The 20283-nt window shown below is 38.8% G+C and overlaps 5 protein-coding genes across 9 annotated transcripts in view; 2 read left to right on the top strand and 3 right to left on the bottom strand.

Moving 5' to 3' along the window:
* The window catches only part of LOC149723785 (adhesion G protein-coupled receptor G7-like), an 11059-nt gene extending 9689 nt beyond the window's left edge, over positions 1 to 1370 (bottom strand). For all 3 annotated transcript variants that reach the window (XM_089893469.1, XM_089893470.1, XM_089893471.1), the window contains exons 1-3: positions 983 to 1370; positions 677 to 784; positions 13 to 333 (exon numbers count right to left, since the gene is read on the bottom strand). In XM_089893469.1, coding sequence (XP_089749595.1) covers positions 13 to 333; positions 677 to 784; positions 983 to 1040 — 487 coding nt within the window. In that variant the 5' untranslated portion in view covers positions 1041 to 1370. The remainder of the gene's footprint in view (positions 1 to 12; positions 334 to 676; positions 785 to 982) is intronic.
* Positions 1 to 12515, top strand: part of LOC149723783 (sedoheptulokinase-like) — a 17912-nt gene extending 5397 nt beyond the window's left edge. The window contains exons 2-9 of one of the 2 annotated variants that reach the window (XM_089893477.1): positions 5894 to 6034; positions 6626 to 6782; positions 7445 to 7588; positions 10046 to 10235; positions 10382 to 10557; positions 10692 to 10751; positions 11040 to 11213; positions 11329 to 12515. In XM_089893477.1, coding sequence (XP_089749603.1) covers positions 5963 to 6034; positions 6626 to 6782; positions 7445 to 7588; positions 10046 to 10235; positions 10382 to 10557; positions 10692 to 10751; positions 11040 to 11213; positions 11329 to 11654 — 1299 coding nt within the window. In that variant the 5' untranslated portion in view covers positions 5894 to 5962 and the 3' untranslated portion in view covers positions 11655 to 12515. The remainder of the gene's footprint in view (positions 1 to 5893; positions 6035 to 6625; positions 6783 to 7444; positions 7589 to 10045; positions 10236 to 10381; positions 10558 to 10691; positions 10752 to 11039; positions 11214 to 11328) is intronic. The other variant, XM_089893478.1, reaches the window with a different exon arrangement.
* LOC149723784 (splicing factor ESS-2 homolog) lies at positions 2397 to 5689 on the bottom strand. Of its 2 annotated transcripts, none has more exons than XM_089893476.1 (8): positions 5478 to 5689; positions 5064 to 5220; positions 4729 to 4804; positions 4077 to 4387; positions 3447 to 3843; positions 3030 to 3160; positions 2727 to 2821; positions 2397 to 2530 (listed from the first exon to the last, which is right to left on the bottom strand). In XM_089893476.1, the coding sequence occupies exons 1-8, from the start codon at positions 5580 to 5582 to the stop codon at positions 2441 to 2443; spliced, it is 1362 nt and encodes a 453-aa protein (XP_089749602.1). In that variant the 5' UTR covers positions 5583 to 5689; the 3' UTR covers positions 2397 to 2440. The 2 variants fall into 2 exon arrangements, with proteins under 2 accessions (XP_089749602.1, XP_089749601.1); XM_089893475.1 differs by having other exon boundaries at positions 2397 to 2533; positions 5478 to 5688.
* On the bottom strand, positions 12386 to 16626 carry LOC149723782 (fibroblast growth factor 6-like). Its single transcript, XM_089893479.1, has 3 exons — positions 15923 to 16626; positions 14899 to 15002; positions 12386 to 12912 (listed from the first exon to the last, which is right to left on the bottom strand). The coding sequence occupies exons 1-3, from the start codon at positions 16287 to 16289 to the stop codon at positions 12694 to 12696; spliced, it is 690 nt and encodes a 229-aa protein (XP_089749605.1). The 5' UTR covers positions 16290 to 16626; the 3' UTR covers positions 12386 to 12693.
* On the top strand, positions 13175 to 20283 carry LOC149723781 (calmodulin-like). The gene is made up of 4 exons (XM_089893484.1): positions 13175 to 13341; positions 17704 to 17803; positions 18384 to 18610; positions 20037 to 20283. The coding sequence occupies exons 2-4, from the start codon at positions 17704 to 17706 to the stop codon at positions 20163 to 20165; spliced, it is 456 nt and encodes a 151-aa protein (XP_089749610.1). The 5' UTR covers positions 13175 to 13341; the 3' UTR covers positions 20166 to 20283.

The raw sequence follows: 20283 nt of genomic DNA, 5'->3' as shown, positions 1-20283 counted from the left end.
TCGCAAACTTACATATTTGGCAAATAACATTCTTGAATTTGGACATATCCTCCGAACCCCATAATCCACTAGCTGGCGATATAGAGATGATAAACAAGTGAGATGTATTGGTGGCGGGGTCAGGTTCGTCCTCGTTCCACATCGTATCCACGATTCTCTCCCCATCCTCGAACCACCACTCCCCAACCCCTCCTGTGCAATACCCACTCACCCAGTAACCCTTATCCAGGGGGGTTTCCCATGTGCGAGAATCGCTGTCATTCTCGAAAGTTTGGAGTTGGTACTGGATCTCGTAGCCGAGGTCGAACGAGTCAACCTTCGCGATGCTGCCTCCTAGTGGTTAAATAGTATTAACAGAACTGTGGGACATAAGTAATGGGTTCAAGGCTCGACGCTGCTACCACTGTGGGCGTATGTATCTTTGGGAAAGATATTTAATTTGCGAGGGTAAATAAGTTCTAAACATAGTTACTCGTAAGCAGGTGCGGGGTGTTTGAAACAGAACACCCGTGTTACAACGCCTGGTTTTTCATTCATTATGCTGAGTATATGGCTATCAAGCTATGAAACAAAATCCCCTTTTTATATAAATGCTTTAACACACCAAGTTTGATTTTTATCATTTTCTAGGAAAAAAATGGTCAAATTTTAAATTATAATATAACATAGAAATCACCTAAATTGTCACAAAATGTCCTCGCTTCTGGATAATTAAGTCGTGTTACTTCATTAAACACATAGAAATAATATGAAATCCCATTCGTCGTAAAATTTGGGATGACAACTGAAAATAAAATAATTTCCAACATAAAAATAATATAAAATGTAAATATTTTTAACATAGAAATAATATAATCCAAACACAGAAATACCCTTCTCTTGGTTGTTTTATCTAACGTTATTTTTACTATCGCGCTAAAATAGATATTTATTTATATTAAGTTCTTTAAAACACAGCCAACCTAGAAACATAAATCTTCACCTGCGTTTACATTCGTTCCCGAAATAATAACCAGAAACAAAAGTTTGTGGAGAAACATACTGCATCTCCCAACCAAGTTATCATGGAATGAAACGTTCCAACGCTAAGATTTCCAAACATTGCTTGAAGATGTTTACTTTGGTCATTATGATGTAATAAAACAAGGTTTATGATGTAATGATGGTGGTTTGATCTTTTATTACATCACAATAACATTCCGGATCGCAAGTAAAACTTGTTGTTATGTAACAAACCATATTATGATGTCACAATAAACCTGTGCTGAGTCATGTTGTAGGTTATGATGTAATAAAACAATTAATTATGACATCACAACTACAATCTAACTTTCATTGTCCTCTATGATAAAACAATGGAATAACAATCAAACACAATTATAATGTCATAAGAACGAATCTCATTTATGGGAAATTCCAATTGTTTAATGTAGATAGATGGTGAAATGGGTTGATTGAATTTTCTTTGGTGATTCCTAATTTTCAGATGGGATACCAACCCACAGTTATGTTGGTGCCGTGTGTCGTTATAAAACTGCCACAATTTCCCAAGCGTGCCATTATTGTACTTGCTTGTATGCTTGATACACGGACATTGTGTTTATAATGGTGGGTCAGAAATGAATTTCCAGACAATGTTGTTGCTGTTGGGTGGTGACTTATGTATTATGTTTGTTTGAAGGATTGTATTTGCATGAGACAAAGTATTTGCTGTTGTTTTTCATAGTGTGAACATGTGTAATGGTTCATTCCCTGGACGTAACAATTTGCCCTTCTTCTCGCATCTCTCTCCTATGTAAAACTCAGAGGTCACATGATCTCTCTCGCCTTAGAGAAGCAACATGGTTGGTCGGTTATTTTGTTGGGTTTAATTTATTTAATTGTTGTTGTGTGATTAATATGTTGATTGCATGGGTTATTGGTGATGAATATATTTGTTAGAAATATCAATTATGTTAATGACAGTGGTTGATATATTTATTGGTTATTGATTGAAGTTGTTGATATTTTCTGTTTGAAACAACTTGCCTTCAACATCTTAAAGCAGGTATCTTTAATGCTTTGCCTTTCTCTTGAGCTTTTGTAGTCATTTAAACTGTTTCATATTTGGCATTCAACTGCTTATATAATACATGGGTGTGAAGAATCCTGCCTACCCGCCGTATTTCCTGCATTACTAAGGATCCTTCACGTGTTTTATACACTTCATGCTTATTCATATTATATATATAGTACTGTGGGGTAAGATGGGTAACCTTATCACATAATCCTTGGTTTTTAACTTCTTCATATACGATTATAAGTTATTTAACTGAATATACTTTGTTTTCTACCAAATGAAAGTTAATGAAAACATCTAATTTTAACCCCACCCTACTTAATATAAGCAACAACAATCATTGAATAAAATGTTTTATTATCTTTGCGCAACAACTGTCAATCAAAAGAAATCCGCAGCAGATTTTCGAACTTTTTTGGGAATTTTTAGCAAATCGTCCGTGATTTCCCCCTTTGGTGTTGCTTGTTTGCTCTGCTGTTAAATATCGTTGGGTAAAAGTGTGTGAACGACAAACTTGAAACATCAATATTTTTAAACTGATGATGCCCCGACGCATGGCAGACGAAACAACAGTCCTAACGATCACAAACTAACAATTGCCAAGAGATCTCACACTTATAATGCACCTGCCCTACACATTATTATGGTTGATTAAATACATTGATACCTTTGGTGTTCTTATATGGGGGGTTTTCACAAGGGGGGTCCCCCCTCTTCTCTTTGGGGTTGGAGTGTAACTCGCTTTCAATGCTTTGTCGGTGCCTGGAGTAGAATATGTGGGTGATGAAAGATGGGTGTAACTAATTTATCCTCGCATGGTGGGGCAACGACAGTTGTTATAACACAGGTGTTCTGTTTCATGCACCTCGTGCCCGCTTACAAGTTGCCACGTATGTAACATTGTGGGTGATTGTTAAAGAGATAATAAAACATGGGCAAATGATGTTAATAGTAACAGTCGAATACTTACCGATATTAACCAATCGTCTCGCAGCTGGTGATAAACTACTCATCCTCTCCGATCTCATAACCGACCCTGGTGTTCCCCGAGCTGCCAACACGCTCGCTTTCATTTGTTTTAACGCCGCTTGTTTCTTCGCTCTGTGATAATGCGGAAACAAATATCGGCAAATTTAAATTATTTTTACCACAAGATTTATTTTATATGATATAGATATTAACATTATTTCTATATTACCCCATTTTCGGCAGCACCAACAGAGCTCCGTTTATTTACTTTTGTTTCTTATTCTTAGTTTTAAATTTTTTTTATATTTATGACATTCACCAAAACCGTTCCAAAAAAAAGCCGTTCCAGTTTATGATATTTCGTTTCATTGTGATTTTTTTCACCAAAACAGCTTACAACACACAACCTACGCTCTACCTTTGTTTCTTAGTGTTATCATCAACCATCTTATGCGTCAGTCGATCCCGTTCACTTTCGTCAGGAAACCTGAATGCGGGGCCCGGGGTGGAACGGGGGGTGCCATCTATACGGGCAGGTGTGCCCCCTATTTCACCCCATGTCATTATAGGGGTCTGCGTAACTCCCGGCATGGGTGAGGGGGTGGCTACGAACCCGTACCCTCCCACTCTGGGTGATTCATGGGGTACAATCGACTTCCCATCATGCCCCACCCTCTCGGGGTCAACGACACGACTTTCCGATGCAGCAATTCGCGCTTGATCGCTTGCGTTCTTGAAGGGGTGATCGGTGAAGCGTGTGTTTTCGTGCTTGATTAATCGCGGCTTTTTGAACAAAGAATCCTCGTTTGTCATTCCTGTATGACATCATAGTGAGGCTTGTTTTAAATAAATATCTATCCTTGCATGGCGGGGCAACGGTAGTTGTTATATTTCATACACTTTATGCCCACTAACAAGTTAGTTTTTTCTGTATGGCTGATATTTTAAACAACCCATTAGTGACCACTGGGTTGGAGCAATTGCCATTAAGTGTCTTGCCCAAGGACACCTACGCCCACAATGGTATGTAACTATATGATAACCGTACCTTCTGGATAATACATGAGGTGGTTCTTGTTCTTATACTTCCAAGTATGTATCGGCACCGTAGACCTTGTATTTGTTCCGTCTGTTATCGCAAGAGGGGATTCCCCGTCCAACATAAGCATCTTGTTCGTCATCTCATTGTGCCGGACCTCAGCGTCATAAAGCCACTTGTGTTTCGCACGTCGCGCTTCATCGGTTTTATCCATGATACGCTCGAACGACTCGTTATCCTCACTTGTGTATTTAACGAGGAACTGATCAAGCGTGACTTGGTTGTCATCGTCCGTCCCTTTCGTGCTGTCATCGTTGTTACTGCTCAATCATGTGTTCGATAATCAGGAAACAATAATTGCATTATGACATAATGATGTTGTAACTTTGATTGTCAACTTCACTGTTATGTAACAATCATGTTTATGATCAAGTCCAACCAATAGTTTACTATTAGAGAAATATATTCAGTTTAAAATTGCTTGATCGGTCACTTAGAATAGATTTGATTTTTGTCGAACACTTGGTCCTGACTGTTACTTGGTTACGAGAATTGTCAAACTTCATGAACATTGGACTAGGGTCAAAAATCATGGTATTTATGTTTTATTGTAACTAATTCATCAGGTTATTCATGTATTATAATAATAAATCTTGGGTACCTTGTTTGTTTTGATGGATTTGGGGGTCGGGAGTGGGTGGGAGTCTCAAAGGTGGAAGGTGAGGGTTGGGGGGTGCCTATAGATATCGTATGGTAACATAGATATTATATATTAACATAGATATCATATTTAAGTCAGGGGCGTCTGGTTTAAAACAGTAAGTTCTATTGAGTTGGTGAAAGTCGATATAACGATAGGGCGTTCAGTTTCATACATCATGTGGAATCGGTGTCTAAAATTGGACAGCTTGTTGGTAGTCAAGGGAAATTCTTAATTCTATTTAAACCACTATATTAAGCAAGGATAAAGCAAGTCATTTAAACAACCAATATTACTGAATGTGTTCATCCGTGTTCCACTCGTCGCATACTTGAGAGCTATCTCTCTCATCCTCGGGAAATCTTCTTTTTCCTCGGCTTCAAGGTATTCCTTTTCATCTTTCAACCGCTCGTGGTCGGGGAAGAAGTCACGGGAGATTATTTCCTCAACTTTCTGTGATGTCATAAAGATGTAACAAACATTAGTGTAATGTAACAATGTAGGTATTTGCAGATTAGCATCTGGTTTACCTTTTAAAATTATGAAATTTGTCAATGGGGAAAAACAAAGTTTTTTGGGTCTTTCTAAAGTATAAGCATTCACCACATTAATCAATGAGGTTCCCTATGTTTGACAACTATGAGTGTAACTGCATTATGTCACCCCAGATTTTACTATAAATTTAACAAACTCAAGAAAACCCCACAAACCTCAGTATAAGTTTCTTCATCCAAAACCTTCTTAAACTTCTTCCTCAGTTGCTTTGAAGATGTAGCGACAACAAGCGATGTTTCCACGCCCACAATTTCGGCCATAATTTAATTTGTCTTCTAACTTAACGTATTTGCTAAATTTCCAAATCGTTTTTTGGACGTTTAATTCTTTGTCCAACTTTCCCGGGTGAATACCCTGTTTGCGAAAAACTTGGCTCAAAATAGAAATTTTATACTATTTTAAAGTCACGGAAAATGGCTACGTCAGAGCTACGTCATTTATAATTATTAAACACATATTTGGTCAGAGTCGGTGTTTTATGAATTTTAATACTAAATTATTCGTTTTTATATAAAGAACACATTTCTAACAGGGGACTTCGGTATTTAACCAATTTTAAGTTTCTAAATAGAAATGTTATAATGTTCTGACGTCATCATCGTTTCGGATCAATGATTTCAGATGAAAACAAACTTGTGAAATGACGTATACACTTGGAATAGACATCGGGACGACATCAAGTAAAGTTGTCGTTGTGAATGAGAATAATGAGGTTCGCTGGTTTATGTGGTGATGTTATAATGGTTTGGGTAATTGTTATAACACGGGTGTTCTGTTTCATACACCTCGTGCCAGCTTACAAGGTACTACTGTTATAACACGGGTGTTCTGTTTCATACACCTCGTGCCAGCTTACAAGGTACTACTGTTATAACACGGGTGTTCTGTTTCATACACCTTGTGCCCGCTTACAAGATACCACGTATGTAACTTGTTTATCCTCGCATGGCGGGGCAACGACAGTCGTTATAACACGGATGTTCTGTTTCATACACCTCGTGTCTGCTACGAGTTACCACGTATATGTAACTTATTTATCCTCGCATGGCGGGGAGACGACAGTCGTTACAAAACGGGTGTTCTGTTTCATACACCTCATGCCCGCTTACAAGTTACAACGTATGTAACTTTGTGAGCGATCGTCTTTCAGTATTGCTGATAATTTGGACAATAGATTGGTAACCACTGGGTTGGAGCAATTGTTAAATTTCTTGTGATTGCTGCACTTCCTTCTAAACCAGAGGATACGGGGTTCAAGGCTTGATGCTGCTACCATTGTTGGCTTATGTGACTTTGTCCACAGATTATTACATCACACTCATATGCAAATGAAGCTGATATTGTTGGGGCAGCGCAATATAAAGAACAATCGGTGGGGAAGATTTTATCTTCGCTGGATCGTTGTATGGTGGGTGTGAAGGGGGACCTGGGAGGCAACGTCGAGCGCGTTCATAGAATTGGTATAAATATTGGTTACATACCCTGCCGTATATAATGTAATTATCCACATTATTGTTGTCATTCAACATCACAATCACCACTATTATACCATTGTGACAATCAATACCACGTGTTGTATTACGCAATTATGTTCAGGCTGATGTAACTTTGTATAACAACTAACTTAAACCAGAGTCCGTATATTAACATGAGTTATTTCATGTCGCCCATAGAAATCACATAGCACACAGCAAATGGGGCCATAGATACCTAAACATATGTTTAGGTGTCTATGATGGGGCTAAATTGATCATAGACATAATATAAATATGTACATATATAGCTAAATTTAATATATTTTATGTTTTTAATGCAAATACAGGATGCCGATTAAAGAAAATCAAATTTTCAAGTAGTTTTTTTTTGTATTAAAGCTTAAATGTGACTTGAAGTTTTTGAGTTGTATAAATAAACTGCGACTAAGCAGAAAAATATGTTTAAAAATTCCCGTCGCTAGGGTAAACAATCAGCAAAATTTGGTTGCCCTGTCCCATTTGGTTGCCCTGTAAGATGTTGATGAAATAACTCATGCTTATATACGGACTCTGGCTTAAACTATTCCTCTAGTCGGTAATAAACTCGTCCAACTAAACTTTGTAACATTATTATATTTCTATGTCAGCGATCTGTGGACAAATGCACGGTTGTGTATTATGGGAGGATTGTGACATCACAAACACATCAAACCTGGTCACATGGCAAGACGCTCGTTGCAACGAGGAATTTATTTCATCGTTGCCAAAATCCAAACACCGAATATCATCAGGTGGGTACTGGGGGTTTAGAAGCGTTATTATTTAATCTGTTTTAACTAACTGCAAAGTTTTTTATAGGTTTAGCAACCACAACTTTTATTTGTTACTTTTCCTCAAGTGGTTTTCACCCATAGCGTGTTTTAATGACTGTTGTTTTGCTTTTGGTTGTGCAACACTGTTTATTTTAAACGATTTTGGTTGTGCAACACTGTTTATTTTAAACGGTTTTGGTTGTGCAACACTGTTTATTTTAAACGGTTTTGGTTGTGCAACACTGTTTATTTTAAACGGTTTTGGTTGTGCAACACTGTTTATTTTAAACGGTTTTGGTTGTGCAACACTGTTTATTTTAAACGGTTTTAGTTGTGCAACACTGTTTATTTTAAACGGTTTTAGTTGTGCAACACTGTTTATTTTAAACGGTTTTGGTTGTGCAACACTGTTTATTTTAAAAGGTTTTGGTTGTGCAACACTGTTTATTTTAAACGATTTTAGTTGTGCAACACTGTTTATTTTAAACGGTTTTAGTTGTGCAACACTGTTTATTTTAAACGGTTTTAGTTGTGCAACACTGTTTATTGTGAAGGGTATTGGTTGTGCAACACTGTTTATTTTAAACGATTTTGGTTGTGCAACACTGTTTATTTTAAACGGTTTTGGTTGTGCAACACTGTTTATTTTAAAAGGTTTTGGTTGTGCAACACTGTTTATTTTAAAAGGTTTTAGTTGTGCAACACTGTTTATTTTAAACGGTTTTGGTTGTGTAACACTGTTTATTTTAAACGGTTTTGGTTGTGCAACACTGTTTATTTTACAAGGTTTTGGTTGTGCAACACTGTTTATTTTAAACGGTTTTGGTTGTGTAACACTGTTTATTTTAAACAGTTTTAGTTGTGCAACACTGTTTATTTTAAACGATTTTGGTTGTGCAACACTGTTTATTTTACAAGGTTTTGGTTGTGCAACACTGTTTGTTTTAAACGGTTTTGGTTGTGCAACACTGTTTATTTTACAAGGTTTTGGTTGTGCAACACTGTTTATTTTACAAGGTTTTGGTTGTGCAACACTGTTTATTTTAAACGATTTTAGTTGTGCAACACTGTTTATTTTAAAAGGTTTTAGTTGTGCAACACTGTTTATTTTAAACGGTTTTGGTTGTGCAACACTGTTTATTTTACAAGGTTTTGGTTGTGCAACACTGTTTATTTTAAACGATTTTAGTTGTGCAACACTGTTTATTTTAAAAGGTTTTAGTTGTGCAACACTGTTTATTTTAAACGGTTTTGGTTGTGCAACACTGTTTATTTTACAAGGTTTTGGTTGTGCAACACTGTTTATTTTAAAAGGTTTTAGTTGTGCAACACTGTTTATTTTAAACGATTTTAGTTGTGCAACACTGTTTATTTTAAAAGGTTTTAGTTGTGCAACACTGTTTATTTTAAACGGTTTTGGTTGTGCAACACTGTTTATTTTACAAGGTTTTGGTTGTGCAACACTGTTTATTTTAAAAGGTTTTGGTTGTGCAACACTGTTTATTTTAAAAGGTTTTGGTTGTGCAACACTGTTTATTTTAAACGATTTTGGTTGTGCAACACTGTTTATTTTACAAGGTTTTGGTTGTGCAACACTGTTTATTTTAAACGATTTTGGTTGTGCAACACTGTTTATTTTACAAGGTTTTGGTTGTGCAACACTGTTTATTTTAAACGGTTTTGGTTGTGCAACACTGTTTGTTTTACAAGGTTTTAGTTGTGCAACACTGTTTGTTTTACAAGGTTTGGGTTGTGCAACACTGTTTATTTTACAAGGTTTTGGTTGTGCAACACTGTTTATTTTACAAGGTTTTGGTTGTGCAACACTGTTTATTTTACAAGGTTTTGGTTGTGCAACACTGTTTATTTTAAACGGTTTTGGTTGTGCAACACTGTTTATTTTACAAGGTTTTGGTTGTGCAACACTTTTTATTTTAAACGGTTTTGGTTGTGCAACACTGTTTGTTTTACAAGGTGTTAGTTGTGCAACACTGTTTGTTTTACAAGGTTTGGGTTGTGCAACACTGTTTATTTTACAAGGTTTTGGTTGTGCAACACTGTTTATTTTACAAGGTTTTGGTTGTGCAACACTGTTTATTTTACAAGGTTTTGGTTGTGCAACACTGTTTATTTTAAACGGTTTTGGTTGTGCAACACTGTTTATTTTACAAGGTTTTGGTTGTGCAACACTGTTTATTTTACAAGTTTTTGGTTGTGCAACACTGTTTATTTTACAAGGTTTTGGTTGTGCAACACTGTTTATTTTACAAGGTTTTGGTTGTGCAACACTGTTTATTTTACAAGGTTTTGGTTGTGCAACACTGTTTATTTTACAAGTTTTTGGTTGTGCAACACTGTTTATTTTACAAGGTTTTGGTTGTGCAACACTGTTTATTTTACAAGGTTTCGGTTGTGCAACACTGTTTATTTTACAAGGTTTTGGTTGTGCAACACTGTTCTGGTTGTCACGTAACACACCCAATGTCCTCGATAAATATGATTGTTGCGGAACAATCAGTGATTATGTCGTAACAATGCTGTGTGGTGGGAAACCTATTATGACATCACACAACGCTTACAGCTGGGGATATTTCGATTGTGACTCGGGAAAATGGGAGCGAGAAACGTGAGTCAGCACTTTTGGCAACATCAAAGTAATTTAAAACCTAATAATCAACTCAACTTAATCAAAGTCATTATGAAAGTAATTTATTAAATGTAATAGAAACCCCATGTCTAACTAACAATAATAATTTGGTATTTGTGTTACAGACTGACTACAGGGGATTTTCCCACCCAGTTGCTACCCCATGTTGTTACCCCTGGGTCAATAGGGGGCCATCTTACCCAGGATTGGTATGGGGTGAAACGGGACACCCCCGTTCTCGCGGCCATGGGCGATTTACAATGTTCGGTTCGGTCATGTGACATCGGGGTGACAGAAGCAGGTGTGATGTCATAATAACTAAATACAATATGAATAATATAGACTTTGTAAATTATGAACGTGCCAATAAAATAGTTAATGTGTTTGTGTTACCCCACCATGCGAGGATAAACAATTAACAATAATGTCCCGCAGTGATCAACGTGAGCACCTCAGCGCAGATCAGCAAGGTTTCAAGGAAACATCAAACAACAGGTTTGTTAATCATGTGATAATCTATACGGTAGTTTTGTAACGGTGCCGGTACAGTGGTTAAAGTGCTTGTTTTTGAACCAGAGGTTATGGGTTCAAGCCCCGTCGCTGCTATTATTATGAATGTGTGTCCTTGGGCAAGAAACTTAACGACAATTGCTCCAACCCATTGGTCACTTATGGGTTGTCTAAATTATCAGCCATACATGAAAACAATCACCCACAAAGTTACATACGTGGTAACTTGTATGCGAGCCATATATAAACGTGTTAAAAACGTCATATTGACAGCCTCAGTGACGTCACTACCGTATTTCGACCGTCATGAACTCTTGACCTCTGCATCTTTGAATGGAGGAGCCGTGTTTGCTGCCTACATCACCATGATGACGTCATGGACACGTCAGTTCGCCCCTGACGTCACCGTCGATGACGTATACGCGAGGATAATCAACGCAGATGAAGGTAACTTGTGGTTTTTGCGGAAATATATAGTTTCAAATTTTTCGAAAAATCTAAAAGTGGTTTGTTTAAAAACTGTTTTAATTTTTGCAAAATTTGAAAATTGCCAAATTTTCAGCGGAAACGGAAATGAGGTTCCTACCTGCTTTGTTTGGGGAAAGACACGATCCGCAATTAAGAGCCGCCCTCAACAACATTGGGCATTGTGACGTCACTATCGGTAGCATCGGTCGCGCCATATGTCGAGGAATCATCCAAAACTTACGCGACATGTTCGGTGTATGTGGTGATGACGTCACCCGTATATACGTGTGTGGGGGGGCATTCAATCGAAACCAATTGTTACGTCATGAAGCAGCCATTGTGTTTAGCGATAAAGATTTATGTTTCGATAAAAACTGCGATGCCGCTTATGGCGCAACAATGGTGGCTGTGACGTCATAATCGTTTCATTTGCTATGTTCAATTGAATAAATTATAATTTGGTTCAAAGGTATTTAGCAGCGATTGATGCGATCACTATTTTGGCAGGTTGCTTTTTAGCGATTTATAATTTGTTTAATTTCTCTAGCGGCAATAAATGCAAATTAATTTTGCCCGCACGGTGGCGATTTTGATCACTGAGTTTGTGACGAAACACTTTCCATCGGTTAGTTGCAATCCTTTGTGACGTCACACAACATAATGTTGACCCGCGTTTCCCGCCCAAATATTTACTTGCCGTTGACAACAAACATGACCGTGGGAACCGGAAATATTATTATGTCGTAATAATACGCACTTAACACACCTTATTTGATCTCATAATTATCGTTTGTGACGTCATAGTGTAGTCATGGCTGTTGCGATTTCGCGAATTCCTGGGTTTGTGAATAAATGACCAATACATGTTGGCGGAAAATTGGAATAAATTTCAATTTATAAAGTTCAAGAAGTCTTAAATATTAAAGTATTTGGTTGATGTTGTTTCTGTGTTGAACCAATCAAAACGTTTGTTTAACATGTTCATTCATCTGTGACGTTGCTTTCATCATACACGTATTATGTTACGTCACAATGCTGTTAAAATGTTGAACAATGGGTGTATGATTGTCCCTTCGTAACCTTTCGTGCTCAAATCGCGACCCATTGTTCTTATGTGTGACGTATGAATGCTGGGTTGTAATTACTCGATGTTTGGTTTCCGTTTTTATTCAAGAAGGAAATGTGCAAATGGAACTTTGATTGTGACGTCATAAATAGAAACAAACAGTTATTGTTACGAAATAATGAATATTTACATTGTTACAATAAACACATTATGACGTAACTATGGGCACAGTGAGATTGTTTATTTACAGCATTTCCGGTTAGCAGCCGTCCCCTCTCGCTAGGTGGCAGTGTGGAGTATTTTGGTGCTGGCGCCTCCAGCGGCGACTCGTGGGTTGCGTCCACGTCATGATTACGTCATCGTGACGTCACGATTAGTTTGTCACGCTGGTTATCACGTGTTTGATTTCTTGTCTGTCACAGTTCTTGCTAACCAATGAGCGCTCTGCATTTTCCACGTGACCCGTTTTCCTCTCCGGGGTTTCCCCCTCTTCGACACCGCAAGAAAGTAACCTAACCTCCGCTGGTGGTCGCTGTATAGTTGTGACGCAAACGTGACGTAACCATTAGCTTCCAATTCCTCCCTGAATTCACAATCGTGGCGGAAGGATCGCTGTAAGGAAACATAAGGTGGTTTATTTATAATATCAACTTATTTGTCAAAATGTAAGCCTATTTGTTTGGGGGTAATACACTGCGTGGTGTATCACAAAACGACGATCGATAAAACCCGCTACAGGTACAATAAATATATGAGCGCCAGAAAAATTAGTAGAAAGGCTTGCTGTGTAAATAATACGGGGTTATTATTTACTCGGAAACACTGCATTGTGCAACACTGGTGTAAAGTTACCCTTGTAAGATGTTATAGGCGCCCATGTATTGTAACACGCGTGTCTACAGCACAGATGTCGTGTTTTGTCCCCAATTAAAAACTACTTGGAACCAATACGTGTGAAAATAATTCAAGCACCATTGTGACGTAACAACGATTGTTGTGACTAGGTTATTTTGAAAGTTGCAAGCAAGAAACCAATTTAAGGTAAAAAATTAATTTATTCATTTTTCGCTTTTTAATGTTCGCTTAATGGTACTGTGACGTCATAATAGTGGTTGTTCTGTCATAACTTTCAGAGTTTTAGAATCTTCAGTCGAACCGACGTTTTTTATTCGCGAACATTAGCGTGAACGCATCTATTGTGAGGTGACAAACAATGACAACAAAACATTGTTATAAACACAAACGAATTCCCGAACTCGGTGCCAGATGTCTCGTTCCATTTTAACGTTTATACAGATCTCGCTTTTATCGCGCACCAACAATCGACGATTGATGACGTCATAATCATCGTTTGTATCTCAATTATTACGTCATAATCAAAACTGACCACCGCGATGACACCGGAAGTTCCCCCACGCGATGACTATGAACGTTTATGACGTCACACGCAAACAATATATTATGCTGACGTCACAATACCATGTTAAGATATGCATCTATACATGGCGTGGCTTCCTACACCGGATGCAACATTTCCTCGCATCGCGTTTATCGCGTAATCAATTGTTCACCCACATTATGACGTGTGAATAAACGCTTTCCTACTTTATGACGTCATCATTTATTACAATGTGTATTTAATTATTTTATTTAATTTATTAAAACTTAATATGAGTTAGTTTACATGTTGGATTACCAGCGACGCATTATTTGATACTTTTACTCAAGTAGTTTTTACCCCTAGCGTGATTTAACGACTGTTGTTTTGCTGCTAATTCTCTTTGTTGGTTTGATTAATTTGATCTTTCCTATAGTATTCGAAAAGATAAATAAACGCGTCAATATAAACCAAACCACAAAAATATTTTTTCCCGTAGCGCATTTTAACGATTATAAATTTGTTTATGTTGATATTTCACCGACCACAAAAGTTTTGCTATATGATTAATAGCAACGTTAACTGTAACCTAAACTTGAAACTTTGCATCGTGTTTTATTCATTATCCCCAGTAGCGTGTCATAACCATAGCACGTCCGTTCAAGACCCCAATACGTCACAACAGATCTAATATTTCATAATGAACATTATTGTTGGAATGTGCGACACGATTGTGACATGACACGACGATTGTGATGTGATAATTAAAAGTAAAAACCCGGATGTTAAGTGTCGACTTTCGAGACCGACCGCGGTTCATGTTCTGTTAACAATAGCCGAACACGAAGTCGCGAAAATCGCGCTTTCATTGTAACACTGCACCCGATACATGGCGCCTATTAATTATGACCTCATAATAAACCTACAAACGAAACATGTTTTTGATGTTTGTGGTAATTATAATGAACAATCAACCCATGCATTATACCCGACACACTCGCACCTGTGTCGTAACAATGCGCTAAAATTAACGTCACAGTGGTTTCGTTTGTGAGCCAATAATCGCAACATTACTCTCACATGAAGGAATATTACCGACCAAAGTTATTTCGTATTTTTCGCGTCATTTCCTGATTCGAGATTTATTTACACGACCCCTGATGTTGGTTGTTACGTCACAGAGGTGATAGTTGCGTAACAATAAACAAACAATTACCTACCCTAGTAAACACTCTCCCTCTTTTATTCATACAAACATATCTTCGATGTCGTTCGCTTCTTATCCCCACGACCCCATGCTTCATGCTGAAGACCTCAAATATACCTGCGATAAAAATTATTATTAATGATATATTCGAACACCTATAATTATTGAACACAATCAACGGCGCAACACATTCACCTCGATGTGGACGACCCGTATGGAACGTTGAAACGTAGGCGCAACAACCATAACACACCTGACAGCAACAATTTACACGATTGTTTAACACAAAGTATCATTACTTTGATACATATATGACGTAACAATGTTAATTCTTATTTACGCGGTCACCCTAACTACATAAGTATCGCGTGCTATAAATAAGCGCGATTGACGCGATTTATCATCCAAGTACGGACAATCGAACAACCCATTCCCGATCATAATCCGCATTATTTCGTCACAATCGTCATTGTTACGTTTCAACACCGAATAAACAACGAACATCTCGTGGCGAAACACCCTCTATGACGTCACAGCCATCGTTTGTAATGCTGCATCTTTGCAAAGTGATGTCATAAAGACCATGCTTACGTCACAACGTTATCATGGAAACGACGGGGTCAAACATTGTTAACAAACCATTGGTATTGTGATGTCATATATCGGGTTTCATATCCCATTGTTTCGTCATAAACAAGATTTAAGGTTTCCGGTGTTGATTGTCGCATTGTCACGTCATAATAGACACGCGAATGCAGCGAAAAATAATTTGTTTTAAATATAATTGTTACGTAATGGACAGTAATTATGACGCCACACATAAAGTCGCGGTAACTTGAAAGTATTGTGACGTAACAGAGGCAGGTGGTAAGGATCGCGACACCTGCGCGTTCGACGCGATTTCGATTATCAGCCGTTTGTTACGTCGTAGCGTTTGTTAACGTAACAATACGTCTGGGTGTTGGACGATTATTACGTCAAAGTGATATAAATATTAATGAAGGGAAATCCCCGTAACATTATTACGTCACACTCACCATTCTTAGTACTTTGATGTCGCGCGGTAACCTTGCCATCTTTACGAACTTCCAGCTGGTACCCGATCCCAACCCTGCAGTACAAACGTTCACGACGCACAAGTTTAATATTAGGTTGGTGGTTGTTGTGCGGGTGGAGAAGTCGCGAGAATATACTGCCTGTCACTTGGATGGCGCGGATGGTTTCCTTGTGCGGATCCTCGTGCACTTTAACTGACCTTGACCGATCACTCCGACGCCGGGATTCGAACCCGCGATGGCTTCCGGTTCTTCGCTGTCTTCGTCTTCTTGCATCAGAACAATGAATTAGAACACAGATCACAATAGCTATTATGACGACTTTAATTAAAACGCTTCTTAACGGCATTTCTACAACTTATGTCTGCCCACAATATAAAGTTATTCCTCAGCGTTTGGAATCGATTAAACCGCGAGAATCGCGCCACGCTTCTATTTAAACCAAACATGGAAGTTAAGCGTCTTTGAGAAAAACGTTCCTTACTCGCTACAGCGAAAAGGGAACGCAAACGTCGAAATGTTGTTTAACGCCGAACGCGTGACGTTCCCTCTCCTCCCTCAGCCCTCCTGCTTCTCCTCAGGTCGAATCTACTTTTAACCATAGTGTGTTTAACGACTGTCGTTTTGCTGCTAATTCACTTGGTTGTTTCTGATCTTCGCTATCGCATTCGAAGAGATAAAGAATAATGCAATCCACGCGCCAATCGAGACGTTATATACCCCCCCCCCCCTGCACGCCGTTGGCCCGCCACTCCCCCTCCCCACACACCGCAAAAACCTCGTACCAGCCGCTACACATTCACATCCCGTTCCAATTAAATGCCACCCCTCAACACGAACAGCTGCCTTTATATTTTGGTACAAATGAACCCCACCTACCACCATGGCAAGCAATTAAAATAACGCGACCCCTTCTCTTAACAAACATAACGAATCACATTCCAATCATTGTTACGTCATAGTGCCAATTATTTCTTCTATGTTACCGACAATGAGCGCTACGTTATACCAGAATAAATTTAGAGAAATCTCGGACAAAATAATTGCGCGTTGCATGTGTTACGTCTTAATGAAAATAAACATATATTGACCAATTAAAAACCTGCAATAAATAAACGTTTTCACATCGATTGATTTTGGCATTTATAAAGTTAGCTTGGAAGGCAACATCAGTCTTTGTGAATTTAATTCCCTTGTTAGCCTATAGCATTCCAATGTTGAGGCAACAATGGGAATTATTACAAAACAATGGGTGGTGTCAGGTAACAAACACGTGATCAAACAAGTATCATTGTTTCGTCACATTGCAGATGTTTCAGCATAAGTTGGACAATTATTATTATGACGTTATAATGTTTAATAATCGTCCATTATGACGTATAATGCAAAGTTTCAGTAAAGGCGTTCAGATGTTTCGCGTATGTTAGCGACTGTCGCTGCCGTGTTTATTACGTCATGATACTACGTTAAATAGCAATGGTTAATATGTTGGATATTGCATGGTCGGGCAAAACAGTGTAATATATGTGTGTGTGGTGTGGGGTAAGATGGATGCCGAGCGCATAATATCCAATATTTCATCATCGTGTTTTTAACATTTAACAAAGATCTTGAAGATACGGTTATATAACACAATAAAAAGGAATGAAAACATGTCCCATCTTACCCCATCCTGTTGCCAAATGCATAATGTTGTTTCTATGTTATATATACATACTGTTTCTATGTTACATTAATATGATTTCCATGTCCAACCAAAATAGATGTCCGACCAACTTACAGAGGAGCAAATAGCGGAATACAAGAACGCATATAAGTCTTTTGCGAAAGATGATGACAGCCCAGTGCTTAATAAGGATTTAGGTCCTTAACGTTTGTATTATTTTTACCATATTATATGAAATATAAATGCTACCATTGTGGGCATGTGTGTCTTTACAGGTATATATATTTTCTAAACCAGTGTTTAAGGTATAAAGTGTAGCGACCTTATTTCTTTCAATTGAATGTAAATGTGTTTAACCGTAGACGTGTTTTAACAACAGTTGTTTTATTTCCTTCCCTTTCGTTTTAATCATTCTTAATCTCCACAAACGCAGAGACAAAGTTTATTAAAGCAGGTTTGTCACGTGACCCATGCACTGCCGGTTGTTTTACCCAGGTCAGGGGGCATTACTTGCAATACGCATGACAACCGCAACATGCATGGTAGTGGTGGGTGGGGGAAGATGGGACACCTTTTTATTCTATTTTCTCTCCCAATTTAATAGAAAAAAAAAACATTCAAACAATTATAAACCGTATCCCCACGACTACCATAGACCGTTGTTAATTGTTTAAAACACGATCAGGATATTCAGATATTATGTGCTAAAGGTGTCCCGTCTTTCCCCACCCTACTATATATATACCAACCCATCCAACCATACACGTTACAACACAGGAACCCTCATTCGATCGCTTGGTTACTTCCCAACGGAGGCTGAGATAGCTTCTTATATAGAGGAGGCAGATGCTGAGGGGATGGGGTGGGTTGATGTGGCTGAGTTCCTTACTATAATGGCTGGAAAGGTAAAGGAACCGGTCGATACCGAGGACACGATCAAGGAAGCTTTCAGGGTGTTTGATAAAGATTCCAACGGTTTCATCGCAGCGGCTGAACTGCGGCAAGTATGTGTTGTGTGTTTGCTGTTTATCCTCGCATGGCGGGGCAATGACGGTCGCTATAACACGGATGTTCTGTTTCATACACCTCGTGCCCGCTTACGAGTTACCACGTATGTAACTTATTTATCCTCGCATGGCGGGGCAACGACAGTCGTTATAACACGGGTGTTCTGTTTCATACACCTCGTGCCCGCTTACGAGTTACCACGTATGTAACTTATTTATCCTCGCATGGCGGGGCAACGACAGTCGTTATAACACGGGTGTTCTGTTTCATACACCTCGTGCCCGCTTACGAGTTACCACGTATGGAACTTATTTATCCTCGCATGGCGGGGCAACGACAGTCGTTATAACACGGATGTTCTGTTTCATACACCTCGTGCCCGCTTACGAGTTACCACGTATGTAACTTATTTATCCTCGCATGGCGGGGCAACGACAGTCGTTATAACACGGATGTTCTGTTTCATACACCTCGTGCCCGCTTACGAGTTACCGCGTATGTAACTTATTTATCCTCGCATGGCGGGGCAACGACAGTCGTTATAACACGGATGTTCTGTTTCATACACCTCGTCGTGCCCGCTTACAAGTTACCACGTATGTAACTTATTTATCCTTGCATGGCGGGGCAACGACAGTCGTTATAACACGGATGTTCTGTTTCATACACCTCGTGCCCGCTTACGAGTTGCCACGTATGTAACTTATTTATCCTCGCATGGCGGGGCAACGACAGTCGTTATAACACGGATGTTCTGTTTCATACACCTCGTCGTGCCCGCTTACAAGTTACCACGTATGTAACTTATTTATCCTCACATGGCGGGGCAACGACAGTCGTTATAACACGAGTGTTCTGTTTTATACACCTCGTGCCCGCTTACGAGTTGCCACGTATGTAACTTATTTATCCTCGCATGGCGGGGCAACGACAGTCGTTATAACACGGATGTTCTGTTTCATACACCTCGCGCCTGCTACGAGTTACCACGTATGTAACTTATTTATCCTTGCATGGCGGGGCAACGACAGTCGTTTGAACACAAGTGTTCTGTTTCATACACCTCGTGCCCGCTTACGAGTTACCACGTACGTAACTTTGTGGGTGATTGTTTTTACACATGGCTGAATTTGGACAACCCATAAGTGACCACTGGGTTGGAGTAATTGTTGTTAAGTGTCTTGCCGAAGGACACATATATGCCAACAATGGTAACATCGGGCCTTGAATCCGTATCATCTGGTTCAGGGCGAGCACTCCAACCACCGTGGGCGGACAATAAGTCGTAGTAATATGACGCAGTTGATGACGTATAAGTAATATTACGTTTGTAACATGACGTAGTTGATGACGTGTGTAACATGGCGTAGTTGATGACGTATGTAATATGACGTGGTTGATGACGTATGTAATATGACGTAGGTGATGACGAGTATAGGTGAATCGTTAACAGAGGAAGAAGTTGAAGAAATGATCAGGAGTGCCGACATGGATGGAGACGGACAGATTAACTATGAAGACTTTGTAACTAGGATGATGGCCAAACAATGACGTCATCGTGATGTCACATTCATCTTTTTCACTTTTATAATGTTTACACTGTCGCTATAGTTACGTAACAATGCCAACATGATTTGATTATTCGGTCACAATACAAATGTAGAATTGA

This window comes from Ciona robusta, unplaced genomic scaffold (assembly GCF_009617815.1).
Source record: "Ciona robusta unplaced genomic scaffold, ASM961781v2 AP042743.1".
In the NCBI taxonomy this organism is placed as follows: Eukaryota; Metazoa; Chordata; class Ascidiacea; order Phlebobranchia; family Cionidae; genus Ciona; species Ciona robusta.
Note: the sequence above shows the minus strand (reverse complement) of the source record. Positions and strands in the feature narration are given on the sequence as shown.